General features: G+C 48.0%; 1 protein-coding gene across 1 annotated transcript in view; it reads left to right on the top strand.

Annotated features, from left to right (window-relative positions):
- The window catches only part of LOC109868807 (F-BAR domain only protein 2), an 86,733-nt gene that overhangs the window by 37,192 nt on the left and 32,063 nt on the right, over window positions 1-17,478 (top strand). The window contains 5 exon segments of the mRNA XM_031802417.1: window positions 1,668-1,766; window positions 8,148-8,244; window positions 16,217-16,261; window positions 16,570-16,636; window positions 16,917-16,956. Of these exon segments, the coding sequence (XP_031658277.1) occupies window positions 1,668-1,766; window positions 8,148-8,244; window positions 16,217-16,261; window positions 16,570-16,636; window positions 16,917-16,956 (348 nt within the window).

Genomic DNA, 17,478 nt, shown 5'->3' with positions numbered 1-17,478 from the left:
CACTTTCTAGTACCACAGGACAATGTGTTTCTGTGTTGGTATTCCATCCACTTTCTAGTACCACAGGACAATGTGTTTCTGTGTTGGTATTCCATCCACTTTCTAGTACCACAGGACAATGTGTTTCTGTGTTGGTATTCCATCCACTTTCTAGTACCACAGGACAATGTGTTTCTGTGTTGGTATTCCATCCACTTTCTAGTACCACAGGACAATGTGTTTCTGTGTTGGTATTCCATCCACTTTCTAGTACCACAGGACAATGTGTTTCTGTGTTGGTATTCCATCCACTTTCTAGTACCACAGGACAATGTGTTTCTGTGAGTTTCTTGTTTTTGTGTGTGGTGTTCTGGACTCTAGCTTTGTGTGCATGTTTTAAGGCTCTTGTGTGTGCGTGTTTACCGCTCAGTATTCCATGCTGTGTGTGTTCTGTGCTCGGCATCGTCTCAGCTTGTGTTATTTCCTCACCAACGGAATCATTGTGGAAAACTCTGATTGGAACCATCTGAACGACTGATTAGATAAACTCTAAATGCAAATCAGACAACAGAATTTGACCCTTCGTATCCTGCACTTTAGCAAGCTACACGGGCAAACTGGTTTGAGTTAGGACAGATTTTCTGTTTTCCCCCAGAGACAACAGCAGTCGATGGCTCCTCTCAAATTCAGCATATGTGAACATGAGTTCTAAACATGGCACACCGGTGCACGTGTCTTCTGTGAAATCACTTGTGTGTGTTTCGAGTTTGTGTATTGGCCTGGCGGTTGGCCTGGCGGTTGGCCTGGCGGTTGGCCTGGCGGTTGGCCTGACTGTAAGCTGATGTGAATGTTGGGGTTTACGCAAGTGTGCTCGCCTGTGAATGTACTCTGTGTGTCTCGTGTTTGAGTGTGTACACTAGCTGTGGTAGTGTTTGTTGGAGCAATCATGGATGTTTGTGTGTAAGAGATTGCCTATATCCGTGTGTGTGTTTATGCAGTCAGGCACACTCCTCTTCCTCTCTATCCACGCTGTGATTTTCCAGCTTGTGATTATTTATAGTCCTTCTCCTTGGTTTACCCCAAACTCTCCCCAGCCAAGGCCAGCCTTGGATGGGAGTAAACACCATCGTTTAGAGCCCAGACACACACACACACACACACACACACACACACACAGACCGCTCCAGAGCCCAGAGATGAGCCCTGCTCTGTGTATCTCATGGCTGGCCCACCCTGGATAATTAGCACCTTGTGCTGCAGTGGGATCTGTGTGCTGGTGTGCCTTCGTTTCTAGACCACCCAAATAGAGACGACACACAGGAAGGAAGTGGTTAGGGCACAAAGGAGAAGTCTTTCTCTTTTAGTATCGTATACATGTGTTTTTATCAATCCAAGACCAGTGTTTCTCCTACATCGGCCACGGTGCACATGTTCTGTTGTACACACTGGACTCTCTGAAATCCTTCCCCATGATCGAGCCCAGAGGTTTCCTGGCCTCACCAGAAACTCTTTGTCCTGGTTCAATAGATGACAGCTTATGTCCAGAGTTGTTCCTGATCAGGTCAGGGAAAACTCCAGGTCCTAAGTCTACTACTGGCATATTTGTTTTGCTCTGGTTTATGTCTCCTCAGGGGAAATGGATTATGTGCTGCATATGTTCTCCTGTATGTTTTCTCTCTGTGTTCCAGAAGTTTCAGGACATCGAGGAGAGCCACATCGTCCACATGAAGGATATAATTCAGTCATACACACAGTCTGTTGACGAGACACACGTTCAGATCGGAGAGGTGAGTCGGCACACACACACACTGCACGGATGCAGACGCTCACACACACACACACACTGCACGGATGCACACGCAGACGCTCACACACACACACACACTGCACGGATGCACACGCAGACGCTCACACACACACTGCACGGATGCAGACGCTCACACTGCACGGATGCACACGCAGACGCTCACACACGCTCACACTGCACGGATGCACACGCAGACGGTCACACACACACACACTGCACGGATGCACACGCAGACGCTCACACACACACACACACACTGCACGGATGCACACGCAGACGCTCACACACACACACGGGGTGGGGCGTGTGTCCTGTCCCAGTGCTCAGTGGGTTCACTGTGCGTCAGATTAATTAGTGTAGTCTTTGATCACTCTAATAGTTTCACTGAGAACCAGGAAGCCTTCCATTCAGCCGTTTATAGCAAACAATTAAAAACTGATCAAAACTCCCTCTCGACCAATCGAAAACACCTTCAACATACAATCAGAGGCACAGCATGCCAACTGACTTGGCATCTCGCTCTGTGTGGATATGTTACTGGACTTTACTGTGTTCTGCTGTACATAACTCACTGATCATTACAATGTTCATCTTTCCACTTTCATCATTATATTATCGCTTTTTTTTTTTACATCTTCAGTATACATAGATATTGTTCTCTCATAGATATTGTTCTGTTACAAATATTCTAGATGTTTTACTACATGACAGAATAGACAACGAAAAATAAACTCTGCTCCACTGTGTGTAGTTGCTGCTGCAGTCCCAGCAGTGTCCACAGGGGGAGCCACAGCCCCACTCTCTGCTCTAGAGCTCCAGTGTTACCATGCATCTGAACAGGAGAAAGACATCACTGCCTGTCTCTGTCTCAAAGGGTACCCTATGTCCTATAATATGCCCTGGTTTTGACCAGGACCCATAGGGCTCTCTATAGGGAATAGGGTTCCATTTGGAACGCAGCCCATGGTTTAGTGTTAGCCTGGCTGGGCTTTAGTAAGATAGAGCCTAAAGGTGGGTGAGTGCTCTCCCAAACAGCTGGCAAAGTGTGTGCAGGAAGCCCACGTAATGATGAATACCCTTTTAAACCAGGCTGTGTGAGCAAGCGAGCACCATGCCAAGTAGTAGGGAGGGAGGGGGGACACTGCTTCATCAGTTAGACCACAGACACGCAAGCTCGGCCCATACATACACACACACACACACACACACACACACACACACACACACCGTACACCTAATGTACCAGAACTATAGACTAACAAATATACACACTGTCAATGTACTGTACACACTCCTACATTGCACTGTACACACACTGTCACTTAAAATAATCCATATTGTCCAAGCACATCAACACACTTAGATCTGTCTATCCATATCAAATCAAATTTGATTTGTCACATGTACTGAATACAACAGGTGTAGACCTTACAATACAAATAGTCTGGGTAGCCATTTGATTAGTTGTTCAGGAGTCTTTTATAACTTTGGGGTAGAAGCTGTTTAGAAGCCTCTTGGATCTAGACTTGGCTCTCCGCTGTGCGGTAGCAGAGAGAACAATCTCTGACTAGGATGGTTGGAGTCTTTGACAATTTTTAGGGCCTTCCTTTGACACCTCCTGGTATAGAGGTCCTGAATGGCAGGAAGCTTGGACCCAGTGATGTACTGGCCCGTACGCACTACCCTCTGTAGTGCCTTGCGGTCAGAGGCCAAGCAGTTCCCATACCAGGCAGTGATGCAACCCGTCAGGATGCTCTTGATGGTGCAGCTGTAAAACCTTTTGAGGATCAGAGGACCCATGCCAAATCTTTTCAGTCTCCTGAGGGAGAATAGGTTTTGTTGTGCCCTCTTCATGACTGTCTTGGTGTGCTTGGACCATGTTAGTTTGTTGGTGATGTGTGATGTGGACACCAAGGAACTTGAAGCTCTCAACCTCCACTACAGCCTCGTCGATGAGAATGGATGCGTGCTCGGTCCTCCTTTTCCTGTAGTCCTCAATGATCTCCTTTGTCTTGATCACGTTGAGGGAGAGGTTGATGTTCTTGCACCATACGGTCACGTCTCTGACCTCCAACTTATAGGCTGTTTCATCGCTGTCGGTGATCAGGCCTACCACTGTTGGGTCATCAGCAAACTCAATGATGGCGTTGGAGTTGTGCCTGGCCGTGCAGTCATGAGTCAACAGGGAGTACAGGAGGGGACTGAGCACGCACCTCTGAGGGGCCCCAGTGTTCAGGATCAGCGTGGAGGATGTGTTGTTACCTACCCTTACCACCTGAGGTGTTTAGTCCCAGGGTCCTTAGCTTAGTGATGAGCTTGGAGGATACTGTGGTGTTGAACGCTGAGCTGTAGTCAATGAATAGCATTCTCACATAGGTGTTCCTTTTGTCCAGGTGGGAATGGGCAGTGTTGAGTGCAATAGAGATGGCATCATCTGTAATTTAGCTCGTCTGGTAGGCTCGTGTCACTGGGCATCTCTCGGCTGTGCTTCCCTTTTGTAGTCTAATAGTTTGCACACCCTGCCACATCCGACGAGCGTCGAAGCCGGTGTAGTACGATTCGATCTTAGTCCTGTATTGACACTTTGCCTGTTTGTTTCATCGGGGGACATACCAGGATTTCTTATAAGCTTCTGGGTTAGTCCTGCTCCTTGAAAGAGGCAGCTCTACCCTTTTAGTGCGAATGTTGCCTGTAATCCATGGCTTCTGGTTGGGGTATGTACGTGTGGTCACTGTGGGGATGACGTCCTCGATGCACTTACTGATAAAGCCAGTGACTGATGTGGTGTACTCCTCAATGCCATCGGAAGAATCCCGGAACATGTTCCAGTCTGTGATAGAAAAACAGTCCTGTAGTTTAGCATCTGCTTCATCTTACCGCTTTTTTATAGACCGAGTCACTGGTGCTTCCTGCTTTAATTGTTGCTTGTAAGCAGGAATCAGGAGGAGAGAATTATGGTCAGATTTGCCAAATGGAGGGCGAGGAAGAGCTTTGTACATGTCTCTGTGTGTGGAGTAAAGGTGGTCTAGAATTGTTTTCCCTCTGGTTGCACATTAACATGCTGATAGAAATGAGGTAAAACTGATTTAAGTTTCCCTGCATTAAAGTCCCTGGCCACTAGGACCGCCGCCTCTGGATGAGAATGTTCCTGTTTGCTCATGGCGGAATACAGCTCATTGAGTGAGGTTTTAGTGCCAGCATCGGTCTGTGGTGGTATGTAGACAGCTACAAAAAAATACAGATGAAAACTCTCTAGGTAGATGGTGTGGTCTACAGCTTATCATGAGATACTCTACCTCAGGTGAGCAAAACTGTTAAACTGTCTATTCAAATACACACACATACACTCTCACACACACACACACATTGACACACACACAGATACATTATCTGGCCAGGCAAACACACTGTTTGGGTATTGGGCATTGAAGTGTAGTTTTATGTTAACCTGGGGCTGGGTTTAGGTCTGGGTCTAGGCCTGGGTCTAAACAGTGGCTTGGCAGTCTGCATGGCTCTGCCGTTATCTAGTTAGCCTAGCTCTCTTCTCTCTTGTGTTCTTTCTGCTCTAGTCTGGACATGAATGGAAACCACTAAAGACCACAGCATGAGAGAGGAGAGGAAGTTTAGGGAGAGAGACCTGCATGGGAGTGAGGGAAGAGAACAGGAGGTATAGAGAGACTGCGTGGGGAGACGGGAGGAAGGCGGGAAAAGAGAGCGAAGGGAGAAAGATGATGGAAGACTGGGGGGGAGAGAGGGGAGGAAGAGGAGAGGGGGATGACAGGAGGGAAGATGGGGAGGAAGGAAGACGGGAGGCAGAGGAGAGGGGGGAGGCAGAGGAGAGGGGGGAGACTGGCGGAACGTAGTAGGAAGAGGAGGAAAGAGATGGAGAAGGGGGAAAGAGGAGAGGGAAAGGGGAAAAGAGGAGGAACATAGGAGGGTGGAGAGAGGGATGAGAGGGGTGAAGAGAGGGATGAGAGGGGTGAAGAGAGGGATGAAAGGGGTGAAGAGAGGGATGAGAGAGCGGTGAGCGAGGTGGAGAGGGATGAAAGAGGGTGGAGAGGTGGGGGAGGAGGAGGAACAGGAGAGGAAGGAAGAGGTCGGGGAAGAGGAGGAGGAACAGGAGAGGGGGGGAAAGAGGTGGGGGAGGAGGAGGAGGAACAGGAGAGGGGGGGAAAGAGGTGGGGGAGGAGGAGGAACAGGAGAGGGGGGAAAGAGGTAGGGGGAAAGAGGTGGGGGAGGAGGAGGAGGAACAGGAGAGGGGGGAAAGAGGTGGAGGAGGAGGAACAGGAGAGGGGGGAAAGAGGTGGAGGAGGAGGAACAGGAGAGGGGGGAAAGAGGTGGAGGAGGAGGAACAGGAGAGGGGGGAAAGAGGTGGGGGAGGAGGAGGAGGAACAGGAGAGGGGGGAAAGAGGTGGGGGAGGAGGAGGAGGAACAGGAGAGGGGGGAAAGAGGTGGGGGAGGAGGAGGGGGAGGAACAGGAGAGGGGGAAAGATGTGGGGGAGGAGGAGGAGGAACAGGAGAGGGGGAAGAGGTGGGGGAGGAGGAACAGGAGAGGGGGAAAGAGGTGGGGGAGGAGGAACAGGAGAGGGGGGAAAGAGGTGGGGGAGGAGGAACAGGAGAGGGGGGAAAGAGGTGGGGGAGGAGGAACAGGAGAGGGGGAAAGAGGTGGGGGAGGAGGAACAGGAGAGGGGGGAGGAAGGAAGAGGTGGGGAAAGAGGTGGGGGAGGAGGAACAGGAGAGGGGGGAAAGAGGTGGGGGAGGAGGAGGGGAAAGAGGTGGGGAGGAGGAACAGGAGAGGGCGGAAAGAGGTGGGGGAGGAGGAACAGGAGAGGGCGGAAAGAGGTGGGGGAGGAGGAGGTAATATTATTATTATTATTATTCTGGTTTAAAATCTTTACGACAATATGCCTGCATGCTGTGCAGAGTCACTGCAGGTGTGTGTGTGTGTGTGTGTGTGCATCTGTAAAAAATCACTGCGGGTTGGTGCAGTTGTGTGTGTCTGGGTGTGTGTGAGACACGCAGGCAGGTGATGACATCACAGCACGTTCCCTCATGGCAGCAGGATGCAGCAAGCGGCTGGCTGGCTGCAGCACCTGACAGATTGCGTGTGCTGGAGTGAGCATTCTACCTTGCCACGGCAGCCCACGTCCAACCCCCATCCCCCCGCGAGGCGTAGGGGGCTAATGCACCTTGCTTTGCTGGAGGGGTTGGGGGAGCTGCCACTGTGTGTTTTTATGATAGTGAGTGGACATACTGTAAACACAACAGCGTATCACGCACATCTGAATCGTTTGGCGAGATGGCACAGCCAGTCGGTCCCTGTTTGTCATCTATCTGGTCCCTCTCCCCCCGACAGACACACACTCACACTCTGACACACATGCCACTAACATCCAAAGTAAACAAACACCATCCTTCCCGTGATAGCGCCCAGAGGGCATCAGGAGACCGCTCTGTCCACAACAATAAACCATACCATTATGTAAGCCAGTCTCCACAGGCCTTAGAGACACATTGTACAGAGAATAGTTTTAAACAAGAGAGATAATTAACTGTTGGGTAGTCCAGTCCTTTAGAGGGAGAATTGTAGTAAAGTAGTCTAGTCCTTTAGCTGCTCCTGAGTGGCGCAGTGGTCTAAGGCACTGCATCTTTGTGCTAGAGGCGTCACTACAAACCCTGGTTTGATTCCAGGCAGTATCACAACCGGCTGTGATTGGGAGTCCCATAGGGTGGCTCACAATTGGCCCAGCGTCGTCCGGGTTTGGCCGGGGTAGGCCGTCATTGTAAATAAGAATTTGTTCTTAAGTGAAAAGCACAAAGCCATATTGCATTTGTCAATCCTCCTGAGTATTCTAAAAACGAGGCACCCAGAGAGCAGTCCCCAAGGACATGAGCTGTCAGTCTCACAAGCGATCACACACACAGCAGATACACACATACACACACACACACACACACACACACACACACACTGCGCCATGTTTTAATCACAGAAGTACCTCCCAGTGGTCCTACCACATTGTGATTCCTCAATGGACTTAATGACTGTCCAGCAGCTCAGTCCAGCAGCTCAGTCCAGCAGCTCAGTCCAGCAGCTCAGTCCAGCAGCTCAGTCCAGCAGCTCAGCCCAAGTGTCTGCCACTCTGCCATCAGTTCTTCTTTTTTTAACGTAGGCTAATCCATTCTGATGCCTCACTGTACTGATGCCAGACCTGGGTCAAATACGTCAGAATGCTTGAGCTGCACTTGATTTACAGCAGTTTGCCCTGTACAATGGAACCAATGGAATCGTCCAAAAGTGCAACCCCAAGTTAAACTAAGTGCACCTCATGACCCTGTGTTTGTTGTTGTCCCTCTGCAGGTCCGTATAGAGTTTGAGAGGAACATGGAGAACACCTCTGTTGAGGGCTTGATACAGAAACTGTCTGACAGTAAAGGAACGGGCAAAGAGAGACCAGGTAAGATTCCCCATACGCACAGACACACCTGCCATGATGGGCAAATCACGTCTACAGATCAATGTTTTACACATGCTAGTGTGTATGACTGGTGAAGCACTTCAGTGGTTAGCGGCAACTTATGTAATTGTAAATCACATTGTAGGATTTTTTATGATTTTTTTTGGGGCAAATTATGTTGGAAAATAAGTATTTGGTCAATAACAAAAGTTTATCTCAATACTTTGTTATATACCCTTTGTTGGCAATGACAGAGGTCAAAAGTTTTCTGTAAGTCTTCACAAGGTTTTCACACACTGTTGCTGGTATTTTGGCCCATTCCTCCATGCAGATCTCCTCTAGAGCAGTGATATTTTGGGGCTGTTGCTGGGCAACACGGACTTTCAACTTCCTCCAAAGATTTTCTATGGGGTTGAGATCTGGAGACCGAAATGCTTCTTACAAAGCCACTCCTTCGTTGCCCGGGCGGTGTGTTTTGGATCATTGTCATGCTGAAAGACCCAGCCACGTTTCATCTTCAATGCCCTTGCTGATGGAAGGAGGTTTTCAAAATCTCACGATACATGGCACCATTCATTCTTTCCTTTACACGGATCAGTCGTCCTGGTCCCTTTGCAGAAAAACAGCCCAAAAGCATGATGTTTCCAAATCAAATCAAATCAAATCAAATGTATTTATATATCCCTTCGTACATCAGCTGATATCTCAAAGTGCTGGACAGAAACCCAGCCTAAAACCCCAAACAGCAAGCAATGCAGGTGTAGAAGCACGGTGGCTAGGAAAAACTCCCTAGAAAGGCCAAAACCTAGGAAGAAACCTAGCGAGGAACCAGGCTATGTGGGGTGGCCAGTCCTCTTCTGGCTGTGCCGGGTGGAGATTATAACAGAACATGGCCAAGATGTTCAAATGTTCATAAATGATCAGCATGTTCGAATAATAAGAAGGCAGAACAGTTGAAACTGGAGCAGCAGCACGGCCAGGTGGACTGGGGACAGCAAGGAGTCATCATGTCAGGTAATCCTGGGGCATGGTCCTAGGGCTCAGGTCCTCCGAGAGAGAGAAGGAGAGAATTAGAGAACGCACACTTAGATTCACATAGGACACCGAATAGGACAGGAGAAGTACTCCAGATATAACAAACTGACCCTAGCCCACTGACACATAAACTACTGCAGCATAAATACTGGAGGCTGAGACAGGAGGGGTCAGGAGACACTGTGGCCCCATCTGAGGACACCCCCGGACAGGGCCAAACAGGAAGGATATAACCCCACCCACTTTGCCAAAGCACAGCCCCCACACCACTAGAGGGATATCTTCAACCACCAACTTACCATCCTGAGACAGGGCCGAGTATAGCCCACAAAGATCTCCGCCATGGCACAACCCAAGGGGGGGCGCCAACCCAGACAGGATGACCACATCAGTGAATCAACCCACTCAGGTGACGCACCCCTTCCAGGGACGGCATGAGAGAGCTCCAGTAAGCCAGTGACTCAGCCCCTGTAATAGGGTTAGAGGCAGAGAATCCCAGTGGAAAGAGGGGAACCGGCCAGGCAGAGACAGCAAGGGCGGTTCGTTTCTCCAGAGCCTTTCCGTTCACCTTCCCACTCCTGGGCCAGACTTCACTCAATCATATGACCCACTGAAGAGATGAGATTTCCACCGCCATGCTTCACAGTAGGTATGGTGTTCTTTGGATGCAACTCAACATTCTTTGCCCTCCAAACACGACGAGTTGCATTTTTACCAAAAAGTTCTATTTTGGTTTCATCTGACCATATGACATTCCCCCAATCTTCTTCTGGATCATCCAAATGCTCTCTAGCAAACTTCAGACGGGCCTGGACATGTACTGGCTTAAGCAGGGGGACACGTCTGGCACTGCAGGATTTGAGTCCCTGGCGGCGTAGTGTGTTACTGATGGTAGGCTTTGTTACTTTGGTCCCAGCTCTCTGCAGGTCATTCACTAGGTCCCCCCGTGTGGTTCTGGGATTTTTGCTCACCGTTCTTGTGATCATTTTGCGTGGAGCCCCAGATCGAGGGAGATTATCAGTGGTCTTGTCTTTTTGTCTTTCATTTCCTAATAATTGCTCCCACAGTTGATTTCTTCAAACCAAGCTGCTTACCTATAGCAGATTCAGTCTTCCCAGCCTGGTGCAGGTCTACAATTTTGTTTCAATTTTGTTTCCTTTAACAGCTCTTTGGTCTTGGCCATAGTGGAGTTTGGAGTGTGACTGTTTGAGGTTGTGGACCGGTAAGTTACAGGTCTGTGAGAGCCAGAAGTCTTGCTTGTTTGTAGGTGACCAAATACTTATTTTCCACCATAATTTGCAAATAAATTCATAAAAAATCCTACAATGTGATTTTCTGGATTTTCTTTCTCAGTTTGTCTGTCATAGTTGAAGTGTACCTATGATGAAAAGTACAGGCCTCTCTCATCTTTTTAAGTGGGAGAACTTCCACAATTGGTGGCTGACTAAATACTTTTTTGCCCCACTGTACCTACTCCTTCAATATGCCTGAATCTGACCCTGTGTCAGTGGTTACTTAGGGTAACGTTCTTTAAAGTGACTTCTTGTCTTTAAGATGGGGACAGGCCTATAAGAGAGATTTAGCCAATGAGAGAGCAGTAACAAAAGGTGGTAGAAGGCCATCAGACTCAGTAGCTGTAATCTTCTGTAAAGGTAGGCAGGTCAGGCCGGACATTCCAGTTAGCATGTGACACCATGCAGGCCAGTACAGGATCAGGGCGGCACGCATACACACTCACGCATTCACGCGCACGCATACACACTCACGCATTCACGCGCACGCATACACACTCACGCATTCACGCGCACGCATACACACTCACGCGCACGCATACACACTCACGCGCACGCATACACACTCACGCGCACGCATACACACTCACGCGCACGCATACACACTCACGCGCACGCATACACACTCACGCGCACGCATACACACTCACGCGCACGCATACACACTCACGCGCACGCATACACACTCACGCGCACGCATACACACTCACGCGCACGCATACACACTCACGCGCACGCATACACACTCACGCGCACGCATACACACTCACGCGCACGCATACACACGCACGCATACACACTCACGCGCACGCATACACACTCATACACACACACTCGTTGCTGTGTTTAGGCTACAGACTGAACTAAGCAGCCAGAAGCAAGCTCTTTTGGGGATCAAGAGCTCAACAGTGACTGTGTAAACTATGACATGCTACGGTAAGCAAGGGAAATCTTACTATATATATATATGTGTTTTCCATTGTGGCTTACCCTGGGGCTTGCAGCCCATCACATCAGGTAGGCAACACAAAGGGGTGTGTTTGTGTGTATACAAACGGTGACCCCTGACCCCTGTGTCCAGATGGGGCGTCTGAACAGCGCCGGCCTTCATTTGTTTTGACAGCAGAATTAATTGAGGGCTGAAAGCAGTTGTAGAATTCCTCCCCGTATCAAGCTGTTCATTAGAGATCTCACTGCGTCCTAGGCTGTGTCATAACAATAACCTGCCTGTCCCTTGATGAAATAGCTGGCCGATCCTGTGCCTTTAGAGAGAGAGAGAGGTTGAATAAACTTTCTACCACAGAAACAGTCTCAAAGTGACACGCTGCTAGGCAGGGGGGTTCGTAGTGTTCACTGATATCCAGCTGAGCTGTCAACTGGCAGCGAGCCAGACACGCAAACCCCTCCGCCCCTCTCCCTCTTCCTCTCTCTTTCCCGCTCCGAGCTCCATGTGAAGCATATGCAATTTAAAAAGCCATCCTCCGCTCATGCGTGACTGCATGCTTCCCTCTCAGAGAGAGGAATAAGATAAAAGAACCTCTACATAAACAGTCATCTGTCTGTTTATGAAATGTTTAAACAGATCCTAATGCCAACTGTGCAGATTTAGGTAAGATTGGCATGTCTGGTGTAGGTTTTTTGCTGTAGTCAGTGTGTAAATATTGTCAGATGTAGGATGCTGTCAGCGAAAGGTTCCTGCCCTGTGCTTACATTTTTGTTGCCCGTTTTGGTCAGTCTTCATGTGGAGGAGCCTAAGTATGGTCTTCAGACATTCTTATTCAAATATGTTTATTATTATTGTCTTAGAATTGGTGATTATGGTTATTTAGCAACACCTGCAACTGCTGATTACTGTAGGAGGTTATGGTTCCCTCTTCACTTAGTTAACTATACCTGCTTGTTGTCAATGCTGTGTGGATTAGGGATGGAGCAGTGGGCAGGTCTCTCTCTCGATCTCGGTCTCTCTCGTGAACTAGTTATTTGATGAGCGTGGAATTCTTTTTTAATTGGAACGCAACACGCACACACAAACAGCAGTCACATCAGTGTGTGTTCGCCGGCGGTGAAAAGCTAACCGGAGAGGGCCTGATATTGCACAGTAGAGTAGATTGGTGTACTTTTTCGATGTCACTTGGCATGATGCGTGCCTCTCGTGACTTACCGCTTCCCTGAGCTTCTCCAAGTGCTGCCCATGTCGAACGATGCATTTTGCCCACAACTGACATTCTCTGGGGAAGACTGCATGGAACTGCTGTTGCCATATACACTGCACTAATATATCATTAGCTTTGTTTTTTCAGGTCAAGACATTTTAGTGCCAAGGAAATAAAATCTTGCCCGAGGCTGGCCTACCCTCTCTTCTCTCCCTCCATGGTCTGCCATGGAGGGAGACGTTGTGTCCTGGCCGTGTCGTGTCGTGTCCTGGCCGTGTCGTGTCCTGGCCGTGTCGTGTCGTGTCCTGGCCGTGTCGTGTCCTGGCCGTGTCGTGTCCTGGCCGTGTCGTGCCCTGGCCGTGTCGTGCCCTGGCCGTGTCGTGCCCTGGCCGTGTCGTGTCGTGCCCTGGCCGTGTCGTGTCGTGCCCTGGCCGTGTCGTGTCATGCCCTGGCCGTGTCGTGTCGTGCCCTGGCCGTGTCGTGCCCTGGCCGTGTCGTGCCCTGGCCGTGTCGTGCCCTGGCCGTGTCGTGTCGTGCCCTGGCCGTGTCGTGTCGTGCCCTGGCCGTGTCGTGCCGTGTCGTGCCGTGCCGTGCCCTGGCCGTGTCGTGTCGTGCCCGGGCCGTGTCGTGCCCTGGCCGTGTCGTGCCCTGGCCGTGTCGTGCCCTGGCCGTGTCGTGCCCTGGCCGTGTCGTGCCCTGGCCGTGTCGTGCCCTGGCCGTGTCGTGCCCTGGCCGTGTCGTGCCCTGGCCGTGTCGTGCCCTGGTTGTGCATTAGCTTTTAAGAAGATAAACGCTCAAAAGGGAACTTGGAACAGATCTGTGTTGTGATGAAGAGGCTGTGTATTTACAGAACCCCTAGCTTTCTTTATCAACAGACAGAATAAATAAGGTAGTTAACAAAATAATATTAATTCCATGTATTATAGACGATACCACTCTAACCGTGTATTCAGAGGAATTGATTTATTACTCATTGATTATAAAACAAAGTAAAAGTCATAATTTCACACTCATCGTCTTACTATCTTTACTTCTAATAACCATAAGACAATCCCTTCTCTAACCGATGACTCTAAAATCATATGGGGTCCATTGATTGACACGTATATTCATCCTGAGTGTTGCTCTTGGTTTCTCCGCTGCTTTTTCAGTAGCGTTTGTGTGTGTGTGTGTGTGTGTGTGAATGCATATCCAACCCTATGAAAACCCCTCGTTAATGTGTTCTCCAGACGCTCTCGAAGCGAGGCATTCCAAGTGCAAGAGCTCGGAGGTAAATATGTAGAATTGATGAACATTAAATTAAGCATGATCTTTGTTGTTTTTCTTTAGGTTCTTTCTCAATTTCTATATAAATCATTGTTGTTGTTCTTGTGAAAATCAGCGTCTGGTTCGGCTCCAGATTAGACCAAGGGCATTCCTCCCAGCAGATTTGGCAATTTCTTGTTTTTTAAAACATATCTATTTATTCAATTATCATTATGCATTATCATTGTGTTGGAAAGATTGAGATGGCACCAGCTCACAAGCTCTGTGTGTTTACTCAGAGTGTAGTGTAGCCGTGTGTGTGTGTGTGTGTTTTTTACTCAGTGTGTGTGTTTACTCAGTGTAGTGTAGCCTAGTGTATGGGTTTAGTGTAGCCTAGTATGTGTGTGTGTGTGTGTGTGTGTGTGTGTGTGTGTTTACTCAGAGTGTAGTGTAGCCTTGTGTGTGTGTGTGTGTGTGTTTTACTCAGTGTGTGTGTTTACTCAGTGTAGTGTAGCCTAGTGTATGGGTTTAGTGTAGCCTAGTATGTGTGTGTGTGTGTGTTTACTCAGTGTGTAGTGTGGCCTTATGAGCCATTCTGTGTGTACTGAAGGTCAGGTCAGTGGGTTCTGTCTGTCCACCTGGCATAGTTTGAATGCCAGGTGCCATTTTAGTTGATTGGTTGTTTTAGAGCGGTTTGGTCTCTGTTGTGCAGGTTTACAGTAGGCCTATGTAGAACTTCTGTCTCTGAGATCTGTGTCCGTCCATGAGAAAGTGTATGTGAGAGAGAGAGAGGAAGTGACTGAGGAATAGTTTGTGTGTGGAACATGCTGTAGTGTGTGTGTGGGAGAGGAAGTGACTGAGGAATTGTTTGTGTAGAACATGCTGTAGTGTGTGTGTGTGTGTGTGTGTGAGAGAGAGAGAGGAAGTGACTGAGGAATAGTTTGTGTGTGGAACATGCTGTAGTGTGTGTGTGTGTGTGCTGCACTACAGTGTATCTTATGTGCTGTAGTATTTTCCACTGGTTCAGGATAGTCACATCTTGCTGATGGCTACCAGACACTGTGTTGACTCTGCCATTGACCCTGTCTGCCCTCTGGGTTCAGCAGAGACCACTTAGTTTAACATGTGTGCCAAGCTGGAGCCTCTGTTCCTGCCAAGCCGTGTGTGTGATGATAGGTTGTGTGTGGAACATGCTGTAGTGTGTGTGTGTGATGATAGGTTGTTTGTGGAACATGCTGTAGTGTGTGTGATGATGGGTTGTGTGTGGAACATGCTGTAGTGTGTGTGTGATGATAGGTTGTGTGTGGAACATGCTGTAGTGTGTGTGTGATGATAGGTTGTGTGTGGAACATGCTGTAGTGTGTGTGTGTGTGTGATGATAGGTTGTGTATGGAACATGCTGTAGTGTGTGTGTGATGATAGGATGTGTGTAGAACATGCTGTAGTGTGTGTGTGTGTGTGTGTGTGTGTGTGTGTGTGTGTGTGTGTGTGTGTGTGTGTGATGATCGGTTGTGTGTGGAACATGCTGTAGTGTGTGTGTGTGTGATGGGTTGTGTGTGGAACATGCTGTAGTGTGTGTGTGTGTGTGTGTGTGTGTGTGTGATAGGTTGTGTGTGGAACATGCTGTAGGTTGTGTGTGGAACATGCTGTAGTGTGTGTGTGTGATAGGTTGTGTGTGGAACATGCTGTTGTGTGTGTGTGTGATGATAGGTTGTGTGTGGAACATGCTGTAGTGTGTGTGTGTGCGATAGGTTGTGTGTGTGTGCGATGATAGGTTGTGTGTGGAACATGCTTTAGTGTGTGTGATGATAGGTTGTGTGTGGAACATGCTGTAGTGTGTGATGATAGGTTGTGTGTGGAACATGCTGTAGTGTGTGATAGGTTGTGTGTGGAACATGCTGTAGTGTGTGTGTGTGATGATAGGTTGTGTGTGGAATATGCTGTAGTGTGTGTGATAGGTTGTGTGTGGAACATGCTGTAGTGTGTGTGTGATAGGTTGTGTGTGGAACATGCTGTAGTGTGTGTGATGATAGGTTGTGTGTGTGTGTGATGATAGGGTGTGTGTGATGATAGGTTGTGTGTGGAACATGCTGTAGTGTGTGTGATGATAGGTTGTGTGTGGAACATGCTGTAGTGTGTGTGATGATAGGTTGTGTGTGTGTGTGTGATGATAGGTTGTGTGTGTGTGCGATGCGTTTAGGTCACTGCCAGCAAATGAACCTAAATGAGTGTTTTCTGTATTATCAGGTCCTATTGAGTTTGAAGAATGTAACACTGCCATCGCCACTGAAGGTAAGACACACACACACACACACACACGCCGTGCTTGTGCCCTTATTTTCTATAGTTTATTCTCTCCTCAATGGAAAAAAACAGACCAACAGAAAACACAGTGTGAAATTTCATAAGAGTCGGACTTGATATTTTTCACACCTAAATGTGAGGGAACATTTGAAGTCTAAACCGTTTGCAGTTGTCTGGCCACTTCTCCAGCTCTGCTGCAGAACATCGAAAGAAGGAACAGTGTTTCATAAAGGGATTTGATTTATCCGATTTTCTTTTTGGTTTTTGGTTTGATTTTCTTTTTGGTTTGTTACTAGGAGCCAAACCCAGAAAGAGGAAAACATTTGCGATCCGCCGGAAAGACAACAAGGACACAGACTCGACGTTAGTAGCTTCTACTTTTAAACTTGATTTATAAAGGATGTATAAGTAGTTAATAAACTGTCCATTTTAATGATTTACTTTCCACTGCCTGGAACTAATTTAAGGTGGCTTAATGAATAGTCTCTAAATTCTGTTTCAAATCATCGAAGATTAGTATAAATCATTTTTAGTTTTATTAGGGTTGTCTTGATGATAAATATTAATTCTGCATCATTGGCCTGAATTCAGAGAATATTGAATTAGTCTGAAATTAAACGTAGTTTCTTTTGGTGGGTCTCAGGGAGTCGACAGAAGTTGAACCTGCTGTGAGTATATTTCCAGTTACATACTCTCAAATTGATTTTATTTGAATCACATTAATTTAATACTATAATGTGAATCCCAATTTTATTGGGAATTACTTTGTAATATTATGCAATAGTATTGCAATTATTAATCTCAAGTACATGTAAAACAGTATGATAGCTAAACTGCCATGGTTCCTTTCTCTCTGTTTCTCTCTCTCTGTTTCTCTCTCTCTCTGTTTCTCTCTCTCTCTGTTTCTCTCTCTCTGTGTCTCTCTCTCTGTGTCTCTCTCTCTGTGTCTCTCTCTCTGTGTCTCTCTCTCTGTGTCTCTCTCTCTGTTGTCTCTCTCTCTGTGTCTCTCTCTCTGTGTCTCTCTCTCTGTGTCTCTCTCTCTGTGTCTCTCTCTCCCTGTGTCTCTCTCTCTCTCTGTGTCTCTCTCTCTCTGTGTCTCTCTCTGTCTCTCTCTCTCTCTCTCTGTGTGTGTCTCTCTCTCCTTACTTCTTGTGTGTGCTCTCTCTTCTCTATGTGTGTGTCTCCTCTCTCTGTGTGTGTCTCTC

Source organism: Oncorhynchus kisutch, linkage group LG23 (genome assembly GCF_002021735.2).
Source record: "Oncorhynchus kisutch isolate 150728-3 linkage group LG23, Okis_V2, whole genome shotgun sequence".
Classification (NCBI taxonomy): Eukaryota; Metazoa; Chordata; class Actinopteri; order Salmoniformes; family Salmonidae; genus Oncorhynchus; species Oncorhynchus kisutch.
This window is presented reverse-complemented; position numbering and strand designations above follow the sequence as displayed.